The 23,636-nt window shown below is 46.0% G+C and overlaps 2 protein-coding genes across 3 annotated transcripts; both read right to left on the minus strand.

Moving 5' to 3' along the window:
* Window positions 1–958: 958 nt before the first annotated feature.
* Window positions 959–16,783, minus strand: LOC118095072 (soluble scavenger receptor cysteine-rich domain-containing protein SSC5D). Of its 2 annotated transcripts, XM_035135987.2 has the most exons (10): window positions 13,867–16,783; window positions 11,906–11,932; window positions 10,682–10,996; window positions 10,026–10,136; window positions 8,628–8,942; window positions 7,031–7,219; window positions 5,900–6,214; window positions 4,481–5,485; window positions 2,977–3,132; window positions 959–2,601 (listed from the first exon to the last, which is right to left on the minus strand). In XM_035135987.2, exons 1-10 carry the CDS (start codon window positions 13,892–13,894, stop codon window positions 2,198–2,200), a joined length of 2,865 nt encoding a protein of 954 aa, XP_034991878.2. In that variant the 5' UTR covers window positions 13,895–16,783; the 3' UTR covers window positions 959–2,197. The 2 variants fall into 2 exon arrangements, with proteins under 2 accessions (XP_034991878.2, XP_060137527.1); XM_060281544.1 differs by having other exon boundaries at window positions 11,906–16,783.
* Window positions 16,784–16,934: 151 nt separating this feature from the next.
* Window positions 16,935–22,677, minus strand: NAT14 (N-acetyltransferase 14 (putative)). The gene is made up of 3 exons (XM_035136052.2): window positions 22,423–22,677; window positions 21,093–21,195; window positions 16,935–19,170 (listed from the first exon to the last, which is right to left on the minus strand). The coding sequence occupies exons 2-3, from the start codon at window positions 21,171–21,173 to the stop codon at window positions 18,628–18,630; spliced, it is 624 nt and encodes a 207-aa protein (XP_034991943.2). The 5' UTR covers window positions 21,174–21,195; window positions 22,423–22,677; the 3' UTR covers window positions 16,935–18,627.
* Between the last annotated feature and the right edge of the window lie 959 nt (window positions 22,678–23,636).

Here is a 23,636-nt window from a genome sequence, read left to right on the forward strand (position 1 = left end):
TTCTACAGCTAATTTGCATAAGCCCTGCTTATTGGAGCAAGTGGCAGAAGCAACGCCTCCAAGAAGATACCACCCTCCTTTGTTGGAACAGACAAAATGTCTAGCAGACCTTCAACAGCAGTGAGCTAAATGCCACCTGGAAAAGTCTCAGCTTCTAGAAATCGGTAATATATTGCCTCTAAATGAAGGAAGCTTATTTTAATCTGTTACAATCATAGAAGCATAGAACTGTAAATTTTGAAGTGACCCCAAGGGTAATCTAGTTCAAACCCTGCAATGCAGAAATGTCAACTAAAGTATCCATGACAGATGTCCATCCAACCTCTGCTTAAAAACCTCTGGTGAAGCTGAGCCCACCAGCTCCCAAGGGAGTCTGTTTCACTGTTGAACTGCTCTTACTGTCAGAAAGTACTTCCTGATGTTTAGTTGAAATCGCCTTTCTTGTAACTTGAAGCTATTGGTTTGTGTCCTACCCTCCAGAGCAGGAGAAAACAAGCTTGCTCCATCTTCCATGTGACAGCCCTTTAGATATTTGAAGATGGCTATCATATCTCCTCTAAGTCCTCTCTGTTCCAGGCTAAACATACCCAGCTCCTTCAACTGTTCCTCATAAGGCTTGGCTTCCAGACCCTTGATAATCTTGGTCACCCTTCTCTGTTAAAATTTAAATTCTTAATATTTTCTCATTTTCATAGCTCCATTAAAATGCATGGGGCTTTATTAAGTAGCAAAAGCGGGGGGGGGGGGGAGAGATTAGGTCCCTGACCCAGGGGCCATACGAACACTGTGGCATGTGGCAAGTGTGAAATTTTGTTTATTTATTATAACAACTGGGATGCAGGTGGCGCTGTGGGTTAAACCACTGAGCCTAAGGCTTGCCGATCAGAAGGTCGGCGGTTCAAATCCCCATGACGGGGTGAGCTCCTGTTGCTTGGTCCCTGCTCCTGTCAACCTAGCAGTTCGAAAGCATGTCAAAGTGCAAGTAGATAAATAGGTACCGCTCCAAGCGGGAAGGTAAACAGTGTTTCCGTGTGCTGCTCTGGTTCGCCAGAAGCGGCTTAGTCATGCTGGCCACATGACCTGGAAGCTGTACGCCAGCTTCCTCGGCCAATAATGCGAGATGAGCGCCGTAACCCCAGTTGGTCATGACTGGACCTAATGGTCAGGGGTCCCTTTACCTTTATGATAACAATACCATTTATCATCCTCATTGTCACATTGACATTACCAGCAAAATTCCTAATTCTAACGTATTGGATACCTTTTTCCCCCCCAAAGTAAGCATAATGGTTATAATTTAGTTGTTTATTATTGCAGAGTTTTGTCCAACAGATTCAGACATTAGTGAAGGTGTCAACTTCTCTCCTAAAATCATCCCTCTAAGTGACTTCTTACACTATTGTAGTAGTTTTATTAGGAGTAGGTTTAACTGATCAAATTGAAGAGGATTTTCAACTATGGAAGGGATTTCAGTTATGGTGCTTGGGTTGTGTCTATGACATTGTGATGACATCTGGTGGTCATTTTGGGAATTTACTTCTGAGACAAGTATTACCAAAAAGAATACACCTAGTGCTTGGCTCCTGCCCTTTCCAGTCTTCTCTACTCGTCCCTCCCATTTTGCACAGAAATGATCACACAAAATTCAACAGTTTATTACATAGAAAGGTTCGATGACCAGCCTACACAAACAAATGAATGGAGTATTCATGAAGGCTTATGCTAAAATCCAAAATATTTTAGAAGATAATACTGATCAGGCCACCACACATCAATGTAAGCAATTATACAAACACTTATTTGAACATTTTTACCCAATCAATCTAGTACCCAATCATAATCGGTTCTGCATTTTTACCTTTGAAATTGCTATACAGTATCATGTTCATTTTAAAAAAAATCTACAAATCCGTTTGACTTCTGGATTTCAGACAATGCATCCTCCTGTGAACTGTGCAACGCTTCCCAATTTTACCATTCTCAGCACATTTTTCTAGTTAACTGCTTATAAATAGATCAACCAAAACCCCATAACCATTGGGGTGGAGGTCTCCTATAGTACCTTTTTGTAACATGTGTGACCTCTGCTTATGGCATATTTAATGGGATTTCATGGGAGGTGGGATCACCTCATAGCAGATGTTTGACACTAGTTGGCTTGAGAGGCAACTTCCTTTCCTTATAGAAAGTGCTGTTTTCATTTTAAAGGCAGCTGGTTATGCATTTGGCCTTCATTCTGCGTATTTTGAGCTGAGGACGACTGGGCAGCTGCTGGCTTCAGTAAGGCAGGCAGCACCCCCACAAGATGGTTCACAGAAGCTGCCAGCTCCGCCAGACTGCGGGCAACAGCCTGTAGTTGAGATCCCTGATGTTGAATGGCAGTAGAGAGGGAGCCTAGTTCCCCACGGAGACTTGTCATTGCATGGGCCAAGTTTTCCAGGCCAGGTGGTGAACAGCAACAGCCTTGATCCTTTCCCCTTGAGTCTTGCCTAAAAGGCCAGTCCGAGGATGTCTCGCTAACTGTAGCACTGTGGGTAACAGATTCAGTCAAAGTGGTGTTTGGACCTGGTGCTTCAATCAAGCCTGGTGCGGAGGTGGTACCTATGTATTCAGAGAGACAGAAAAATAACTAATGACTGTACTGTGCCTTGACACCATCACCCCAGTAGCCAGTAAGGCGTATCCCCAAGGTGGTGTGTTTGCATGTTATGTGGTCAACTAAACTACAAAAACACAGTGGCTGTAGCTTTGACTGTGATCAATAGTCTGTGAAAACTGACTTTGTCCAGAAGGAAGTTCCATCCCTGACTACTGGACTTAAACATGGCCAGTGAGGTAAGTGAGACCCAATTCTGAGCTTTTGACAGGTACAGAAGGTGGGGAAATTGTTAATGATGCTCTGCTGTTTGGGAAGAGGCCTTCAAAGTAAGACCCTTTTCCTAGCCTCAGCAGTGAAGCTTTGTCTCTGATACTTACCAGCTCCTCTTTCTGTGTTTCCTGAGCTCACCAAACTATCCTGAAGCAGCCCATCCATAGAAACTGTATGTGACACTGTACTTTGGAGCAGAACAGTTGTATCGTGAACATCTGTTTCAGCCAAAGAGGTCAAGACAATGGGAGCAATGGTAGGCTCTGGTGCAAATGGAGAGGGAGAATGTGGTAACATTAAATGAGAGCAGCAGAGTTAAATAACACACACACACCCAAACAAAAGAACAGGGTATCATTGATCTTAGGAGGGTAGCTGAGGCCATCTCAGGCCCTTTCTCCATCAACTTGCCTGCCAAGAAAGTCTGACAATTGCATAGGTTTCTAGAGGATATTATACAAGGCATTCTTCATTCACAGAGAGCTGGGGCTCACCTTTAACCCGCACCAACTGCAAGAGCTAAAGGGGGAGGTATGTTCCTGCCTAATAAGCAGTTCAAAAAAGCAAAAAAGACAATCACAGATGGGTATAACCAGCATAAAAACAAAACTGTGCTGTGATAACTCCCCGAAACGAGGTGTAGGTAAAGTGAAAAAACTCAACTAATAATTCCTCAGAGACAAATGATAGATTTAAATATTCCAAAAGAAACTAGGTAAAGCAAAGAAATAAATATCCCCAAATCACCTCTAAATAAAAGAAACCTTGACGAGGTGCCAGCTAAGTTACTCGTTTCACTGGAAAATATCTGTTTCCTCAGAAGGAAATTGTTAATGTTAGAGGACTGAGAAATATCATAGCTCTTTGAAAAGCTTAAATACAAGGCTGCAAAAGCTCTCCTGGTTGTGATGGTATGACACCATTGTTCAGACTGCTCATTGTGACTATGCTATCATCTCCCCCTGCCCCATCACTCCGAATCCCGAGAATTGTAATTTACCCTTACAAAGCTACAGTTCCCAAGATTCTTGGAGGAGCATGTGTGTGCATTAAATGTACAGTGGTACCTCAGGTTACATACGCTTCAGGTTACAGACTCCACTAACCCAGAAATAGTACCTCGGGTTAAGTACTTTGCTTCAGGATGAGAACAGAAATTGTGCTCCAGCGGCGCGGCGGCAGCAGGAGGCCCCATTAGCTAAAGTGGTACCTCAGGTTAAGAACAGTTTCAGGTTAAGAACGGACCGGAATGAATTAAGTTCTTAACCAGAGGTACCACTATACTGTACTGTGTGTATGCAGCCTTTGCTAGGCAAACAGGTTGATGGCAAAGGAGGGAAAAGAGGTGGATCTTCTGCCAACCATCCATCTACCAACTCACTTTCTTGTCAATCTCCTCTGAGATTTTGCTCCAGAGGGAAAAGACAGGCAGGTGAACCTGTGGGCAGCTTCTGCTCATCCGCCAGTTTACCTGCCTGCTCTCTCCCTCTGGTGGTGAGAATGATGAGGAACAACCACTGCCCATACCTATTTGACTAGAGGGGCCCGAATGAAGATACCTTACCTGAGGCCCCTCAAAATCCTGGAGCTGACGCTGAGGCAGCTACTCACCTGTGGGCCCCATGGTATGGGGATATGTGTTTGATTCCTCTTGTTGCTTCTGATCTGCGTTCTCTTCAGAATGTGACGATTTGTGGTTTATAGAGTCCATGTAGTTTACAGATTGTGCATTCTGTGTGGCTGCTGACACTTCCATCTCTCTTGCAGCCTTCAAGATCTTTGAGAACAGGAACAGTTCCTTTACTACATGATCAATTACATTCACTCTGTCAGGTTCCTGAACTGATGCGGAAGTGGTAGGCTGATCTGTAGCCGTGGGATAGGTGAGTTCTACCTTCTGTACAGAGGGCGCTTTAAATGCAATGTCCCTGTGCTCAGACTGCACTACCTCTGTTGCAAGTGTTAGGCCTGGTGCAACTGTGGGCAGTCCTGTTCCTGTTGGGCTCGTTGACTCTGTTTCTTTCTCAGATTCCAGTTCCTGCATGGCTAAGGTTGGCTGAAACTCAGCTGTGGAGGGGGCGGGGGGTTGTTCCAATTTGTGCATTTGTGGCCTTGTAGTGGGGGTGCTGGCTGACTCTGTCCCCTGAACATGCTGCAGGATCTCTAGATTAGGTGTTGCTTTATCCATATTCCACAGGCTTATTGTCTCTGCTTCTCTTTCAGACACCAGTTCCAGCGTGGGTGAGGCTGGCAGAGATTCAACTGAGGCATAAACGGGCTCTTGCCCCCATTTCTGTGTAGATGGTTCTATCTTGGGAGTGTTTCTTGACTCCATCTCTTGGATGTACTGCAGGGTTTCTGGATTAGGGATTGTTTCAATTATGTTGAAGGGGCTCGCTTGCTTTTGCTCCTTTTCCAGTTCAAGCTCCACAGTTTGTGTGGTTAGGAATGGTGCTTCGGGGAACTCTAGCTCCCAGCTGGCTGAAAACTCCTGAGGAGTTGGGCTAGTCTCAGCCACATCCAAGATGCTTTGCCCTGGATTCATGGTTGTAGCTGGTGGTGCAGCTATCTTTGAATTGCTTGATGAGTCTGGCAATGACAGACGCTTCCACCTGCCTGAAAATACAGAAGGTTGTTCCTACATCACAGACTAAAATTACTTTAACAGTCATTTCTTCTTGGCGGGGAATTATAGCAGTACAGGGAGAATTCTCAGCACCCCCACCTAAATAGATTCCCAAGATGGAAGGCTATAGCAATTAAGCTGCCATAAAACCAATGTAAGTCTTTAGTACTGTATATACATACCCAGAATAAGGTGTTTACTGGAGTCTCCAGTAAACTGGATTTAGCCCTTTTGAAATTGTTACTGCTTTCTCCCCAAGGACATTGGATTTTCTATTATTGGCTTATCCACAAGTTCAGGGTTCTCTCTCCTAAATATGGCATATCTCATAATGTTCCGGAACCAGGCAAATGGACTCACTGAACATGACTGGGAATCGGCTTGTAAACTGAGTCGTTCCCTACCTGTGCAGATGACTGAAGCATCTTCATGGTGATTGCAGTTGTGTGTCCCCCAGGGCTGGGAGCGGCAGTTCTGTAGAGTAAACTCTGCCCCAGTGCAGTTGACATCATCCAACCAGATAGGTCCAGATCCTGGCCCATATCTTGCATTACCAGGGCTGAGAAGAGGGGGCCCACAGCCCAACTCACGGCACACCACTGCCGCGTCCACCAGATCCCAGCCATCATCGCATACTGTGCCCCAGTGATTTTGGTACAGAATCTCTACTCGTCCAGCACAGGATCCAGGGCCTCCTTGCAGCCGCACCTGCCACTGGCCTGAATTTAAAAGCATATGAAGGGGAAATGTTTATAGGATAAGAGGAGTTTAAAGTTCTTGCATCACAGATCTCTCGCTCGTAAACCACAGTCCTTCCCTTCGAGGTTCTCAGTTCATACTAGTGTATCCCAAAGGCCTCTATTTTTTTATAATGATGATGTCGCTTTAATCACAAAAGTGACCCAAAGCTACCTACAGCCACAGTATGAACACTAAAACAAATTACAACAAGCACAAATAAATAAAAATCTAAACACAGTATCATTTCAAGGAATCCGGATACTATGACTATGTAACCCATGCCCCCTGAAAGCAGTTCAAGACATTACCGGTACTAGATGCCATGTGGAAGATCCATGATTGTATCTCCCCAAATTTTGTCATTTACTCAAATGAAAGTGGAGTCGTACCTGTTTGCTTAGGTAGCAGCAGGTCCTGTATACCTGAAGGAACGTCTCCACCCCCACCATTCAGCCCAGACACAGAGATCCAGCACCGAGGGCCTTCTGGCGGTTCCCTCATTGTGAGAAGTGAGGTTACAGGGAACCAGACAGAGGGCCTTCTCGGTAGTGGCACCCGCCCTGTGGAATGCCCTCCCAGCAGATGTCAAGGCAATAAGCAACTATTTTACTTTTAGAAGACAACTGAAGGCGGCCCTGTTTAGGGAAGTTTTTAATGTTTGATGCTGTACTGTTTTTAATATTCGGTTGGAAGCCGCCCAGAGTGGCTGGGGAAACAAGAAACAGCACCTGTGCGAATTATATGGGAGTCAATGATGGACATAAACACCTACAGTACCTTTCTCTGCTACTCACCATCTGGCACTGCTTCCTTTTGGCTCTTCTCTATTTGTAATGCTTCATTAACTACAGTTGCTTCTTGGTTCCCTGTAGGCTGAGTAGGACGGGGAATTCTTTTAGGGGCCATATACCGACGCCTCTGGGGTGCCAAAGTCCTTGTGAGCATGGCCACATGCTCTTCCACCATGGCCAGGGGCATCTCACCTGTGGGGAGAAGATACACCACGTGACACAGACACAGCACATACAAAGGAAGCTTCAGTGCAACCCTAGCCCCACACAATAATTTAGAGCGGAATTAATACTGGTATAATCATTCGCTTCTCCCTTGGGTGCTGGATGTCTCCGAGTGGGTTGGGTTGCTCCTGTGGCTTGGGAAGGCAGAAAACCATTTGCTTCAGAGGAATTTCTCAACTCTCTCTTCCTGTTGAAGCCTCAGTCTTCCCTGTTGAAGTCTGATATTCCAATACTGCAAAACAAAACTAGCTAAAGAGAAAGCACATGGCCAAGCCTGAGATTCATAATCTCAGAATTATAAGAAGCAGCACTCAGCCTATAGTGCAAGCATGACTTGAGTGTGGAAGAACACCCTGGGATCAGCACATTCTGACTATAGGACTATAGTCTCTGACCACTTACTGACAGCCTGTAGTCAAGATAACAAAAAGTATGAGCAGCTTGAGAAAAGAATGTAAGAGCCATGACAGAAGACTTTTAATTTCCCATCCAATATATTATTAGCTTTAGTACACCCCACTGTGAGATATCCCATACTTAAAGGACAAGGTAGCATTGGTCTTACTGTGAAAGTTGTTGCACAGGCCACATCCTAATAGTGGTTATTTCACACTGTTTCTTATATTGCTAGCTAACTTGTAGTCCTGACATCCAGTATTGCCAGAGCCCATACTCTTCTACAATCTCTGCTGTTGCCTGTACTGTACATATGTGTGTGTGTGTGTGTGTGAGAGAGAGAGAGAGAGAGAGAGAGAGAGAGAGAGAGAGAGAGAGAATTTAGCTCAGCCATGGAACAGAGGCTTCAACAGGAAGAGAGAGCGTACAACATGGTTTCCTGCCTTAATGAGCAACAGGAGAAACACATCTCACTTGGAGACATCCACACACCAAATGAGAAATAATTTTCACAGTAAGACCAATGCTACCTTTCCATGGCCTGAGTACAGTGGAACCTCATGTTACATACCGTCCTCCTTGCAAACACTTCGGGTTATGAGCTCCGCTAACCCGGAAATAGATGCTCCCGGTTGCAAACTTTGCCCCGGGATGCGAGAGGAAGGCGTGCGCCGGCAGCAGTGGGAGGCGCCATTAGCAAAAGCGTGCCTCAGGTAAAGAATGGTTTGGGGTTAAGAACGGACCTCGGGAACGAATTAAGTTCGTAACCAGAGGTACCACTGTATACCAATGGTATATCTACACCAGCTTTATAACTCATGGCTTTAACCAACTGATCCTGGAAATTGCTGTTGGGATAGATGCTAAGGGATAGATGATTGAGATTCCTAGCTTCTGGAATCCTCACAAAACTAGAATTCTCAGAATTTCCTCGGAAGTCTGAAATGGTTAAGTGTAAGTAATGCTACAGTTCTCTCACCAGAACACACAGCCCCAGCATCTTCACTGTGCCGGCAGTTGGTTGTCCCCCAAAGGCTGGTACGGCACTCTGACAACATTGACTCTTCTCCTTGGCACTGTACATCATCTAACCAGATGACACTTCTCCCCTCGCCAAAGAAGGCACTGCCTGGTGCTGCCAGTGCCTCCCCACAGTCCAGCTCCCGGCAGACCACAGCAACATCCAGAAGGTCCCACATGTCATCACATACTGTGCCCCATTCCCCTTCATGAAACACCTCCAGTCGGCCGGAACAGCGGCTTCTGCCATCCACGAGACGTAGAGCAGGAGTCCCTGGGGGGGAAAAGGGGGAGAGGAGATTAAGACAAGCTATAGCACCTGGAGAGCCCAAAGGTGTGGCATGGGGTTCTCCTATCTTACAGCCTATCTGATTTTTCAAGGAAAATGAGTTCATATTTCTGATTGGGCACTAAAGCAAATGCTGAACCCCACTAACCTTAAGGCAAGTGGAACTGAACTGTCTCCAGCCCAAGCCACGATCTGAATGCCACTGTCCATTTTATTTCTAGATGAAAGCCCACAACTATTGTGCAACTAAAGCAGGAAAGGGAGACCTCGGGCCCCCAGGACTTTTCCTAGGCTATGCCCTACCCTTCACTGGTCCTGCTTTACACCCTTGATTGCTTTTCCCTAAGTATAATGTCTTGTCTTGAGCTGGATGGAGATCTGAGTGAGGGGGGTGGAAACCTTCTGACTTTTCATGGCTGGAATGTATGATGCTAAGCATCATATATCCATTGCTCTGCCCAGTTTTGCCCCTGACCCCACTCACCACTGGTCCCCATGAGCAAATGTGGTTCATGGACTGAAGAAGGTTCTCCATCTCTGAGCTAAATAATGGCTTTTTGTTCAGTATAAAAAGTGCCTTGTGAAACCAATAGACTTTTCCTTCTTTCATACCTACATCTTTTCTCTCCCATTTGAGGCATGATTACTTGGCATAATAATAGAACCAAAAATTAGTATGGTTGCCACTTTGTTCTGGTCTTGCTCCTGTGCCTGAAGCAAACAGCTCCAGTGCCTTAACAAACTCATGAAAATGTAGCAGAAGAAGCTCTCAGGCTGTCAGGGAAGATTTCTTCTGCTATGTTAAAGCTGGGCTGGTAAAAAGGAAGCAAGCTTGATCTTCATAGATCACTGGTTTTCAACTAGCGGGTCTGGACCCACTAGTGGGTTGCAACCTGATCCAAGGTGGGTCGCAACAGGAGCACTGCCACTATGCAAATATATGGCAAAAGATTAATAAATGGGTCCCCAGAACACATCGCCACAATCTCTTTTAACCCAACTCTGGAGATGGGTATTGTTCAGCTAAACAATGAAAGTGGTGCATTTTAGGGGTGCCTGCATACTCACCCTCAGCAGGTGCAGAAGATATGAATGGTCTTGCTGTCGGTGCTGCTTTCATTTGGCCCCATCTGAAATCCGGTTGAGGGGGGAAGGCGGTAAGAGGAGCGAAGGGCTGAGCTGCCAAGGGAGATGAGAGAGAAATGAACATGCTCGTTGGTCCAGTATGCTACAAAACACTTAGGTCCCTTTTCCTCAGGGATAGAACAATAGTTATTAAACACCTAAACTTGCATCCAGCTCTATGCTTGGACCCAATCGCAACAAGCAGCCTTAATTTTAAAGAGTTGGCTGGATACATTCCCCCATACTGTCAAAAGGCGAGACTGCAGAGCTTTCAGTTAAAGGGAGTTCGCAGGTAGGCCTTTTTAACTAAGCAGAGCAGTATGAATTATACAGAGGAAAGGCAGGGGCCATTTAATGAATTCAAGCTTCACCCCCTGACTCCCACAAGTTTAGCCAAATGTAACTTTATACAAACAGGTGTCTTCCAATAATTCAAGTGCTGAATTTATCTTTAAACATCCTTCTCGTGGTGGGTGCTTTAAATCGGACTGTACAGAGATGTGTCTGTGTGACAACAACCCGTTCGCTTGAAGCAATCAACTCTCTGGAAAGGTCAACAGAGTTCTTCTGATGAAATTTCTGAATCACAAGAGTCCTACCTGAGCATATGGCACTGGCATCCTCCTCATGGGTGCAGACATGCTTGCGAAACCCAATGTGGGGGCAGGAATGCAGGTATTCCTCGGTGCCCAGGCAGCGCACCTCATTCAGCCAGATGGGTCCAGGTCCTTCACCAAACCAGGCCCCATGGGGTGCTGAAAGGGCAGCCCCACAGTCTAGCTCTCGACACACAACAGCTGCGTCTTGCAAATCCCAACTGTCATCACACACTGTTCCCCATTCACCCTGGAGGAACAGTTCCACTCGTCCTGCACAGAGGCTTGGGCCTCCAGACAGACGTACTGGAAAGGGACCTGCCAGGAGGAGAAATAATCAAAGTCAAGGAGAGACCTGTCTTATCTCTTTCTCCCACTTTGAGTAGGGGGTTCTGGATTTTGATATCCCATATGCCCATCCTGACATCTCTTGATCTCATAATCAAGTCAGTTTTCACCTTCATGCAGATTTCCTAAACAATGCTCTCGACTCTTAAGGCCAGATCTCCCCCAAAGCCAGAACTATAGCAAGATCAAATCAATAGTGTTTGTAAACATGCTATTCTCATTTGCACACTAATGAAAAATAACGGATGTTTCCCCCTTGGAAAATGATGGGGAGCACAGCATGTAATGAATTGTCAGCCTATTCTACATCTAATTATGCAGGACACATGGGACCTGCAACGAAATGCTGCAGTGTGGAGTGCTCCTGTTCACAGTGCCAGTCAGCCAGCCATGCCCTCTACCTGCGTACTCCATTCAGTTCCCCTTCCCATCCAGTTGTCTAGGTGGTTGTTGTTTTCTATGGGTTTTGAGGTTTGGGTTTTTGTTTTTTGTTTTTTACTTCTACAAGCCTTCTGAGATGTTCATCTAGTGCACGGATGGTGTTGTTTTGCTTGCACAGCACAGGTACTCCGGCCTGAACATTGAAAATAGAAGGTATGGTGATAGCATCCCAGGCTGTGAAGAAACGCCGTAGCTCAGTGGTAGGAAATCTGTGTTGCATGCAGAAGGTCCCAGGATCAACCCCTGACATCTCCAAATAGTTCCGGAAGAGACTCCTTCTTGAACCCCCAGAAAGCCGCTGACAGTCAGTGTTAGGCAATACTAAGCTAGACTGAGCAATTATCTGACTTGAGGTAAGGCAGCTAAGCTTATCTTCCCAACCTGGAGGTCACTGGAGGAAGCAAAGGGGAAAGAGACAAAGATTCCTTTCCGTTTTACCTGTGGCATGAAGTCTCAGGAAGGCAACTGCAAAAACAAGGCAAGAGGTTTCAAATGAGATTAAGCTCAAGTGGATGGTTAGTTCTACCGGTGTAAACATTCTGGGCTGTGTTCTCAAGATCACAACAGGCTGCCAAGCCCTGGCAGAGATGGATCTAGGTAGACATTTTCATGCTCATGGGAGAGCCAGAGCCAGAAAATAATATTTGGAGGGTTAAACAAATAAAAAGGTGTGTATTAACCAGTACCACCTGGGACTTCTTCCTATAAAATAAGAGCAAAGCCTGAGCCTATCCACAACTGAAAAGTCTATTTCTGCATCTTCCATCCCTGTCCTCACCCTAATCTCACTAACTTTTCTTTCCTGACGTCTCCTAACCACCACTGATACTATTCCACACTTTATTTAACTCCTGGTTTTGTTTTGTTTTAAAAAAGACCAGATTGGCTCTCAATATTAGGGATGTGCTGAGGTGTTGATGGGTCCCAGTCCCCAGGCTCCTTCCTTCCTCTAGAGGGAGTGGATAGAGGCAGCTACTGGTGGCAAATAAATATGGTAGCCCAATGGCCTTCTCTAGTGGACTCTGATTCCAACAGACTCCAACCGCCTTGGAATGCTCCTGTCAATCACAAGCAGCTGTTCACCAATACTCTTTAAAATTCCTAGAGCATTACACCAGCTTCTTTAACTCCTCCTACTCTTTTATCAGCCTTTTGTACTCTTAACTTACAAAGGCTATAGGGAAGGATTTTGGATGTTAGTCACATGTTCAGAGCACAGTAATGGATCAGTGGTGGGGAGTCCTTCTTGATAGAAGGGGTGGGATAATCTGTTAGGGGCCACATTCCAGAATAAAGACAGACCCCTCATGCCAGAGGTCTGAACTGCCTGCCTGTAGGAGGGAGCATGAAGATCATCTATTCCAACTCCCTGCAATGCAGGATTCATAATCTTTTGCCCAATGTGGGCCTTGAGGCCACTGCCATGAGATTAAGAGTCTCGTGCTCAACTGACTGAGCTATCGCAGCCCCTTTTTTCCATTTTGGTATTCCCTTTGCCCAAAACAATGACCTAAATTAGAAATGCAGCAGTGATGAGGTGCTCAGTACCTACGTTATTACACCCCCACCAGAAGTTACAGCATGGAAGGGGACTGAGGGAAGGGACAAATTTGTTGGTCTTCCACTGGGTATGCCAGATCTGCCACAAGCCTACCACTGTGCCTGGGAGACTTATGGGAGGACAGAATTCACAAAATGTAAAATGCCATTAACAACATCTATTCTAAATATGGTCAAACTATCTCTCTGCTTTCTGGAACAACATTTCCCTGTCGTGTCCTTCAGGGAGATACTGGGAAATGTCTTTTTAAAAATGTGTTCTGCAGATTTCAAACTTTGGGGGCAATACCTTGATTTTAGTAAATGGACACAACATATCAGTGCACTGCTTCTCTTCCAACCCTCCACTCACAGTAAATGGGGACAATAAAAGTTTCAGAACATGCTTGAGTTGCAACTTTTCTTTATAAGTGCAACCAGATCAGTTATGAGTGTCAGTTTACCAACAGTCCCTTGCTTCAGAAACCAATACAGATCAGGAGATTGCAGAGTAAATGAATTTACAACATGTATTTTAGACGGAGAAAAGATTTCCCAATGTGCAAGTAGGTGGTGGTGGGGGAGGCAAGCAGAGCTGCTTTGAGAAAGTAAAGATGCTATTTATGCTGCAGCATTGCAGACACTATTGCACTGACCTGAGTAGGCTTCTTTTCAATGCTTCTCAAGTAGAACTCATTCCCTGCTCAGACATCCTAGTCCCCAATAAACACACCCCACAATTCTGATGTCGCTGGTGGAAACTCTTAGCCCCCTGCTCCTTGGCAGGATCAGCTGTTCACAAGGTAATTTCAGAGTGGCATCCAGGAATTGGGGTTGGCTGTGCAGAGGGCAACACTCACCCAGAAAAAACAAGAGGCGTTGTTGCATTGTCTTAGTGGCCGGCTCTGTGTTCTGGTCAGCTGCAAAGGAAACTCTGTAAACCAGAGGCGTTTTTTATTGCCGGCAGAGGACCCAGGCAGTGAGTCAGCCAGGCAGAAGAGAGTGGGAAACACCCTTGCTTGCTCTGGGTCATCATGTAGCCTCCAATCTGCAGCCTGGGAAGAGCCAGAGTGGAGGAGACCGATAGGAGGCGTTTCAACAATCCTGGGAGAGCCACATTTGTGCAAGGATTTCCAAAGGAACAACATTGGTAGTAGCACTTCTGAAATGGTGTGTTCTGGCTACAAGCTCACAAAGACTTAAAGGCCTAGTTTCATTCAATGCAGTATTTCTTTTGCCTTTCCAGTTCATCTGTGTGCAGAGGTGGGGAGAAAAAGTGAAAACATTTTCCAGGGCCACACCTCATCGCTAGCCACCCCTTGCACATTTTCTTCAGCCCTATTTCATCTCCCATCCCTTGCTTTGTGCCCCCCCTGCACCTTTTGTAGAAGAGGCAGGCACCTCTTCTGCACCTTTAGCAGTATCACACAAGTGAATGTTTTTCCATGAGGCCTCTGTCCAAACTTCCACTGCTGGAACTTCTGTCATGTGCTGGAGAAAAGGTTGTAAACTTACACAAATGCTTTTTCTACCCTTTCCCACTGTCCCCATTTATCTTAATTTCCTATCTCAACACATCTCCCACACCCTCTGGCTTCTTCCCACCTCCTTCAACTTTCCTTTCTACCTGGTCTCACTGCCCCTTTCCTTTAGTACACTGCTGAATTAAATCCAACCATTGCTTCCTCCAGAGTTCTACAACTGTGTTTTTCCAGAGCAGGAGCAGTGTGACACACACACACATTTAAGCCCTCCCCTCAACCATTTCTCCAATTCTCCCTTCTCAAAGGGCAAACAGCAGCTGGGGGGAGATCCACCATTTTCACTGAGGAAGAGCTTGGGTGAATATCCTTTCGCCCTCCGTTACCCTTTTCAAATGAATTGGTAGATATGTTTCAAAGGAAAAAGTGTTGGAGTATCACTTTGCAAAGCTGCTGTGTAACACAGGGGTAGGCAACCTCAGGCCCGTGGGCCGGATGAGGCCCAACTGCCTTCTCAAGCTGGCCCACGGATGGTCTGGGAATTACAGGAGTGGAATGTGTGCTTTTATTTAAAATGCATCTCTGAGTTATTTGTGGGGCATAGGAATTCATTCATTCCCCCCCCCCCCCATAATATAGTCCAGCCCACCACGTGGTCTGAGGGATGGTGGACTGGCCCACGGCTGAAAAAGGTTGCTGACCCCTGGTGTAACATGTTGCACAAGTTTCACAAGTAATAGAGCTGGCTTTGGTGCAAATACTCTGCCTCAGTTTGCTATCTATAGAATGGCATCTTACCCACCAAGATAACAGTGACTGACTTGTTCATTCGATGTGGGATAAACAGGGGAGACACAAAGTCAGTTGCCACAAGCTCCTTGGAAGGACAGGGTACAAATGAGAGAGCATTGAAACCATTCTGACAGGGTTGTGTGGTACTGTGGCCCCTACTTGAGGCCTGCAGATCTGTGGAAGTTCCTGCGCTTCACAATATTCTGAGCTTCCTTATCTTAACACCCACACAGGGATGAAATGTAGACTGACGCCGGTTGGAAGCACAGCAGCAACAGCAGCAAAGCAATAGCCAAATCTATCCACAGGGAAAGCATGTCACAGGAAATATGAGTCACACCCACCATCCCAGAGAACCAGCTGGTCTTCTTGTATTTAGGAAAAGAGGAACAGAAACAGTCAAGATCAGGTTGTGTCTGGGGGAAATCACAATGGAGGCACCACCAGAAACATGAAGCCAGGCCATGCTGGGAGGAGGCTGCTTTGAGCGAGCCTGGGGGACCCAATGGCGGCTATTCCTAGTTTATGGGATGTGCCCATTGCTCCAACAAGAATTTCTGTTACTGGGTTGGTTCCATGGTTTCCAGCACAATAAACTGGTAACCATAGCAACCCAGCACTGCACAGCCAAACATTCCAGACTAATTTAGAGCAGCGGCAGGCTACTTTGGGGAGGGTGACCAGTAAAATATAGTTAAGTGCATAGTTGCTAGGATCTTTTGTTGGGGTAATTGTGTGCACACAGACCACAGTTACAACAGTTTTTATTCAGCCTAGTCTGGTCCCTGGAACTTATGTCTTACAAAGTCAGGCCGCAGCCCTAGAACACGTGAAGCAATCAACTAGTGATTTTGAGAATGTGTAATGTGTCTTTCCCTGCACTACTCAGTATTCACACCTTATGTTCTACACTGTTTGAAATTTAGGGCAGTAGCTTCCAGATCAAAGACTGTTCCCTTCTATCTAAGGGTGCTGGGCACCAAGCTTATTTTTTTTCAAAGGGCTGCAAGGCGACACTACTGCAATACGTCTGATGTGGAGCTGCCCTGGACTCTTCAGAAATTTCAGCCTGCATCACAGATAAGCAGGAGTACAGCTAATTTCCATGCCATTCAGATTGTTTCAAAATGTGTATTTAATTCATTTCTACTCTTAACTTTCAATCCACACAAGTCTGCCAATGAGGTTTACACACAGAGTGCAATTGAACTGCCCAAGTCATTAAAACTCCTTAATTAAAACCATCTAAATATTTATTTATACACACATACAAAAAGTCATTCCTTTCCGGCGTTTTGAAACCCTCTCCAAATCACCACCCCTGTTTGGATTCCTCACTCTCCCCACCCACCATTCATTTCTTAAATGGAGGAACATCTACTCCAGTTTTAAATTACATAAACCTGGAGAAGTCTGCTCCTGTGCATATTCACACACATATGCCATTTTAGCTTTGGTGCAACAACTCTCTTTATCACAAGTTTTCCCCTCTGGATTCTCCACATAGCTAATCTTTGTGGACATGTTTTTCACCCTCACACTTCAAGCCCATTTCCCAGTTTTCATCCATTGGGAAAAGACATTTCCCCTAGACACACTAAGGTAGGCAAACTTTTTATTTTATTTTTATTTGGTGGGTGGGTGGAGATTTCCCCCCCCTCATCCAATGGCCCAACTTTTCCAAGGAAGGTGGTTCCCAGCTGAAATTTTCATCCTCCTGTTAAAAAGCCATTGCTCCCTGCTCCTTCTTTTAGGTACCACTCCTGTGGGAATACGGAAATGGCTCATATTGAGAGCACTTCTAATGAAAGCAAAATATCTCCTCTGCCCCCAACACCAGGTAACCCAGTCCCCATCATCAGGGATTCATTCCAGAGGGCTGCAGGGTGCATTTCTGTATTATGAACTACACCCCTGGGTCCAGCCACTTCTTCCCACTTATAATCACAGGCCATTAGCGAGACATATTTATCTGCAATCATACTATACATTTCCCTGAATTGCCTTATCATAGAGTCTCCAGTCTGCTGTGTCCTCTTGGGGAATGGGGTGCACATACAGACTGACTTGAATTGGGGCTGGGAACTGGAAATGTGATTTCCACCCACCCTACAGCCAATCCACAGTTTTATCAATTGCTTCAGCCTCTGGAGGAACAGGGATCCAGAAACCAAGCCATAAGGAAGAGGTTCTCTCTCTTCAGACCCAAGTCCTGGAACCCAGGAGGAAGCTGAAAGGCTCCAAAAAGACCCTGTCAGCTGCAATGATACCATCAAAAGAAACCATGTGCGTATAGAGACACAGTTGACAGGATCAGCCTTGACCTATAAAGCCCTGAATGGATCATACTCGAATGTACCTAGTTTGATAGCTGTACAAATCCAACAGAGAACAAGGCGCCATTTGCCGTCTTGCAAGTCAAACTGCATGTTGCATGGAAATGAGTTTAACAGAACCGAAACAGCTCCTTCTTTTTAAGGAAAAGCAGCTTGGGATGGAGGGGGAGATTTGGAGCAAGCAGAAAAGTTGTCCACACACACCTGTGCATATTCCTAAAACTTTTTCCCACCTGCTACACCACCACCCACACCCACACCAAAAGCATTCCTCCCCATGAAGTTCCAAATGCACAAAAAGACATTAGAATAGGGCAAGGCTATACAGCAACCCAGCCAGATGGATGGGGTATAAATAATAAAATTATTATTATTATTATTATTATTATTATTAAATAAAACAAAGCAAATAAATAAATAAATAAATAAAGAAAGAAAGAAAGAAAGAAAGCTCCTTGGCATAAAGACCTGCCCTCTCATATTCTATAAAATGCCATTTATGCCGAATGCACTGTATTGAAATCCAGGTTTGCTTGATATGCAGTATTTATATAAGTCCTGGAATTTGAGGTTTACCCTGGTGTAAGATTTGAATGTGTTTGGTGTAGAGTCTGACCTGATGCAGGGCATGGGGGGGGGGGAATGGGACAACAATAATTATTGGTTATTTCCACTCCTCAAAACTATGGACAGATAATCTTTGGTAGAAATCTCTAAATGACAGGGAGCCTGAGTGACGTGGCAGACCAGGGAGAAGGCTCTTAATGGACAACCCTTTCCCCTGCTTAGCTCTGTGTTCATGGCTACAGTGTCTGATTTTCCAGGTGGAGGAAGCCACTTTTGCTGAGAGGAACTGCCCTGTTTGGGGGCTTAAGAGATTACTTGTTCCCTGCAGCCTTGCTTCTGGAGCTCGGTGCTTTCCCCACGTTTACGGGGTGGGCAGGGATTCCTCAAGACAATGCGCTGTCCCTGCCTGGGTCCCTCCCTAGTGGCTAACTGGCAGGCAGACCAACTAGAGCTCCTTGCTGAACTCCTGCTGAATGGTGTAGCCAAGCCACCGCAGCCCACCACTCATGTTGTAGCCAGTGCTCTCAAAGAGCCCAATCGCCGCCTTGGTGACTACCGAGACCTGGGCCACTAAGAATTTGAAGCCCTGGGCGCGAGCGTGAGCCTCCAGGAAGCTGAGGAGGGAGCGGCCCACACCAGAGCGCCGGTACCACCGGTTCACAGCCAGGCGCTTGAGCTCCGCCGTACGTGGTTCCCCGCCGCAGGGCTCCAGCGCCACGCAGCCGCACACGTCATCCTCGTCGTATACAGCCACCCACAGCCCGCGCTGCCCTGAGCTGTAGTAGGCATGCAGGTGCCTCAAGTCCGGCGAGCGCCACAGCAGAAGCTTCAGAGCCACCACGGTGAGCAGGACCGGCAGCACGAGAGCCACCACAAACGAGTTCAGGAAGAAACGCAGGCCGCTGCTCACCACCGCCATCAGCAGCAAAGCCAGAGGCCGCGTCAACACATAGAGGATCAGGCGGTTCTCTGTATCCTTGAATCCATCCTGGTGGGAAAAAGAAAGGGATATGAAGTAAAGGACCCGGGGTGTGTTGTGCATCTCTAAACAAATGCTTCTCCTTCCCTTTACCTGAAAACATACAAGGAGGGGAATTCTATGGCGTCTGTAGCAACTTGCACAGGGCTAAGAAAAGGCTGGAGAGACAAGAGCCACACTGAAAGCAGAACTGTCCTGCAGATAGGAAAGTTGTTCTACCCCAGCTTCTCTATAATGCAAGCCACAGTGGGAAACAAGGAACCTCAACAAAAGAGCATTGGAATTGAGATAGTTCCAGTGGGTTGAACCACACTTTCTTTCCCTTAGGAAATTTTATTCTCAGTCTTTAAGTGTGGAGGGAATTTTCTTTCTAGCATTTAACTGTGGGATAAATAACACAATTGCTTATTGTCCAATCCAGGCACCCCCAAACTTCAGCCTTCCAGATGTTTTGGACTACAATTCCCATCATCCCTGACCACTGGTCCTGTTAGCTAGGGATCATGGGAGTTGTAGGCCAAAACATCTGGAGGGCCGCAGTTTGGGGATGCCTGGTCCAATCCTTGGACGTAAGCATCATCAATTGCTGCTCCTCTTCTTGCCAAGTTCCCTTTAATATTTTTTATGCTGCTAACATCTCAATTTTCTCTCTCTCTAGGTTTAATATGCTCAGTTAACCCCCCCCCCCAAAAAAAAATCAGAGTGGAGGTGGCAGGAAGAGTGGGCTGCATTCAAACAGCAGTTTATTCAGTTTCTCTAATTTCTGCATTATATTTGTGCTTTTACATTATGTAAAAGCTGCTTCTGGAAATCTAGCAAAATACAGTACAATGAAGTTTAGTGCTCATTTCCATGTTAATTGCTTTCATAAAAAAAAATCTGTTTGCAGTCCCAAAAGGCCAGAAAATATGTAGGTGTAAAGTGACAAAATTTGAGGCGGTATGCCAGCATAAAGATCTTTCCTACTGTTTTCATGGGTGAATCATGGGAGAACAGAAGCATGCATGTGTGGAAAGGGTGGAGGAGTAGTGGCAACGTTCAATAACCTTTGTTGTTGTGTCACACCACACTCACTGCTGAGAATGAAATTTAGCGTGAAATATCAGTATTAAAAAAAACACCTTTGCAACAGGTACGGCAGTGTGAAAGGCATGCAAGAAAACAGAAGTGCTAACATCACAATCAGGAAATAAAGTTGCATGCAGAACCAGTACTGTAATTCCAGTTCAGTGGTTTTCAAACATCCCTGCCCATTCCAAGTTGTCTGTTGAGGAGCTCTGCGCTTTGCAGATGATGCTGTTCTAGAAGACTTCCTACTTGGGACTCTGATTAGGCTTCTTAGTTACCCTAAATCAGTGTTTCCCAAACTTGATTCTCTGGCTGTTGTTGGACTACAACTCCCATGATCCCTAGCTAGCAGGACCAGTGGTCAGGGGTGATGGGAATTGTAGTCCAAAAACAGCCGGCGGCCCAAGTTTGGGAAATATTGCCGTAAATCAGGCATGGCCAGACTTGGCCCTCCAGATGTTTTGGGACTACAATTCCCATTATCCCTGACCACTGGTCCTGTTAGCTAGGGATGATGGGAGTTGTAGTCCCAAAACATCTGGAGGGCCAAGTCTGGCCATGCCTGCCCTAGATGAACTGAAACAGCTTCCTAGAACACACACACATAGTTCCCTTGCAATACGAAGTAGACAATGCAATGTTCTCCAGTTTGGTGGATTACAACTCTCTCCAGCCTGTCAGCATTGCCAGTGGTAAAGGATGAAGGGAGTTGTAGTCCACAACATCTGGAGAACACCAAACTACCTACCCCACTTCTAGGGGAAGGTTCCTATTAAATGACACATTCCCTAAGTCTCTAGAAAGGAAAGAGAGTGCTTATATAGCCTGGGCTCTCCGCCACCTCTCTCAGAAGCCCATCTCACCTTCAGAAGCTCCAAGACAACTGGTGTCTCCTCCTCTCTCATTTCTCTGATGGTCAGTTGCTCAGGTTCCAGAGTAGGCATGCTGGCAGCCAGCAGATGGCACCTTCAAAGAGGGGGAACCCAGTCATTGTCTGATTTGTCCTTGATGAGAGGCTGGGATGGACAAGGAAAGTGTCTCCAACTAGCATGGGCCATTTGTCAGAGCCCAACCTTCTACCGTGGCTGGGGACACTCTTGAGTAAATGGGGAGCATTTTTATGTTGAAGCAGCACAGAAACCAGAGGCAGTGTGGTGTAGTGGTTAGTGTTGGGTTAGGACCTGACGGAACAAGGTTCAAGTCCCCACTCAGCTATGATGTTTGCTGGGTGCCTTTGGGCCAGTCACTGTCTCTGAGCCTACCCCACAGGGTTGTTGTGAATGCTAAATGAAGAGTGGGTAGATAACCATGCACTACACCTTGAGCTCTCTGTAGGAAAGGTGGGATACAAATGTAGCAATAATAATAATCCGGGGGGGGGGGGAAGACTCCTACTCCAATCCCTTCCTAAAGGAGAATAGGTACAAGTGGTGGTGGTGGGGGGGGCCTCAAACTAACATAAACACAGAAGCAGCAACTTCCTACAATGCCAGCAAGAGTTGAAAACACACAAGTTTAATTTACACACACACAAAAGGATTCAGCACTCATCTCTTCTCAACAGACACCCTTTCCATTTTAAAGTGTTAAATGCCTGACAATCGTTCTCCTATTTAAATGGACAGGAACCCTGATAAGAAAAGAAGCTGGCAACTCTTTAAAAACCAACTACGGTATAACCGGTATAGCTGGGAAGAATATATTCTTGTTCAGCAGCAGATTCACTGGCAGTCTTTTGGCCTTAGTTGCCCATCTGTTAAAACAGGGACCACCTGCCTCCTGGGGTCATGTTGAGAAGGAACGAGACCGAGGCAGTCTATACCTTATGGTATAACACTACAGTGGCACGCGCCCCCCATTTAATTAAAGGTCGTGGGAACCAGCCATTTTACCAGCAGCCTCTCATTTCCAACTAGCTCCCTGCGCCCCCTACTCTATTGGCAAGGTAGGCTCCCTTGCAATGGAGCACCACCGTTAATTTATGCCACATAACGGACAAAAATAACGCGACGGCTACATTTCTTCGGCCTGCTCCTTCTGCCCCTCCCAGGAGCAAAGGCAGATCCGCAATAAAACTCCAGCCCGCCGTCGTGAACTGACCGGGCACGGCACTATAGCGGCCACACCCCTCTACAGAAATAGAAACGCCCGCAAACCTTCTCCACTCCCCCCCTAGGCGCGGAATGGACTCACCCAGCCTGTAGGACGCGGCTCCCTTTGCCCCTGCATAAAAGGAACGTGGAATTCTCCGAGGCCTCCTACATCTCCCTCTCTCTCCCCACTCCGCCCGCTTTTTCAGGGAAAGGAGAGGGGGAAACAGCTTCGCCCAAGAGCCTCTTCTTAGTCAACCCTCCCCAGCTTCACAGGCTCCAGCGCTTCACTCCATGAGCGCATGCGTGGCGCTCTTGGCTTCTTCGGCGCCTTTCGCTCCTTACGCAGTTCTTGGCAACTGTTGCTAAGGGGGCGAAACGGGGCCTTCAAGCGCTGCGAGTCCCAAACCCGTTTTGCGTTTTATGGGAGAGCGCGGGCAGCAGCGGGGGTGGGTTCAGTTTGAATGGCTGCCTTAGGCCTTAGGGAAATAACTTTCTAATTTCCTTTTTCTTTTTCATGGTAAAGTGACAGGCGGGAATTCCACGGGTATAGCTGTAACCAGCTAGTAGAGAGGGAAATCTGGAGAAGCATTCGCCTATTGCTGCCTGTCTCCTATGGAACTGTTAAAAAACCCGACCTGCTGCCCATAATGTAAACAGCTGGTGGCTGTTAATGTATCATTTTCGTTATGTACCCATTTTATGCTGTTGACATGAAGTTGGAAGCCACCTGGAAGTGTAAAAGTCCATAAGGGTTTTGTTTTTCAACCCTTTTTTTAAAAAGAGTTGCACAGACTGTTTGTTTGGATTGAGTTCGGGGCTCATGGTTAAGATGGCAAAAATAAAATTTATTTCATTACATTTTAAGCATTGAATTGCTGAGAGTAACCTTTAACGTGCTGCTTTCTCAATGTAAAAATTAATTAAGAAATTAAGCATTGTTGTTGGAGATAAGCAGGTGCACCAATTTGATTCATAGCCATTCTGTTCTGCCTGTCAGCTTCCTTTTTGCATCCAGCTGGCTGCTGGCGGATGTAAAAAAGAAATGGATATTGGTCTGAAGAAGCGTAATAGTTCTGAGTAGTTTAGAAGCTGGCATTTAAAAACAGTAACACTGGCATTGACCCAGTGAGTAAGCCATTTGTAACCCATTTTGTTCATCATTGCAAAATATGGATGTTGCTTTTTAAAAAAACTGTTTAACGTCACAAGGTGGCTGTCAAATTCACATGGGGCATATGTCCTTTTAACAGCTCCTTGCCTGGCTAGAAACAAGCATTAAAACAGATAGCTAGCAGTTCACATTGGCAAAAAATG

The sequence above is a fragment of the Zootoca vivipara genome, chromosome 13, assembly GCF_963506605.1.
Source record: "Zootoca vivipara chromosome 13, rZooViv1.1, whole genome shotgun sequence".
Lineage (NCBI taxonomy): Eukaryota > Metazoa > Chordata > Lepidosauria > Squamata > Lacertidae > Zootoca > Zootoca vivipara.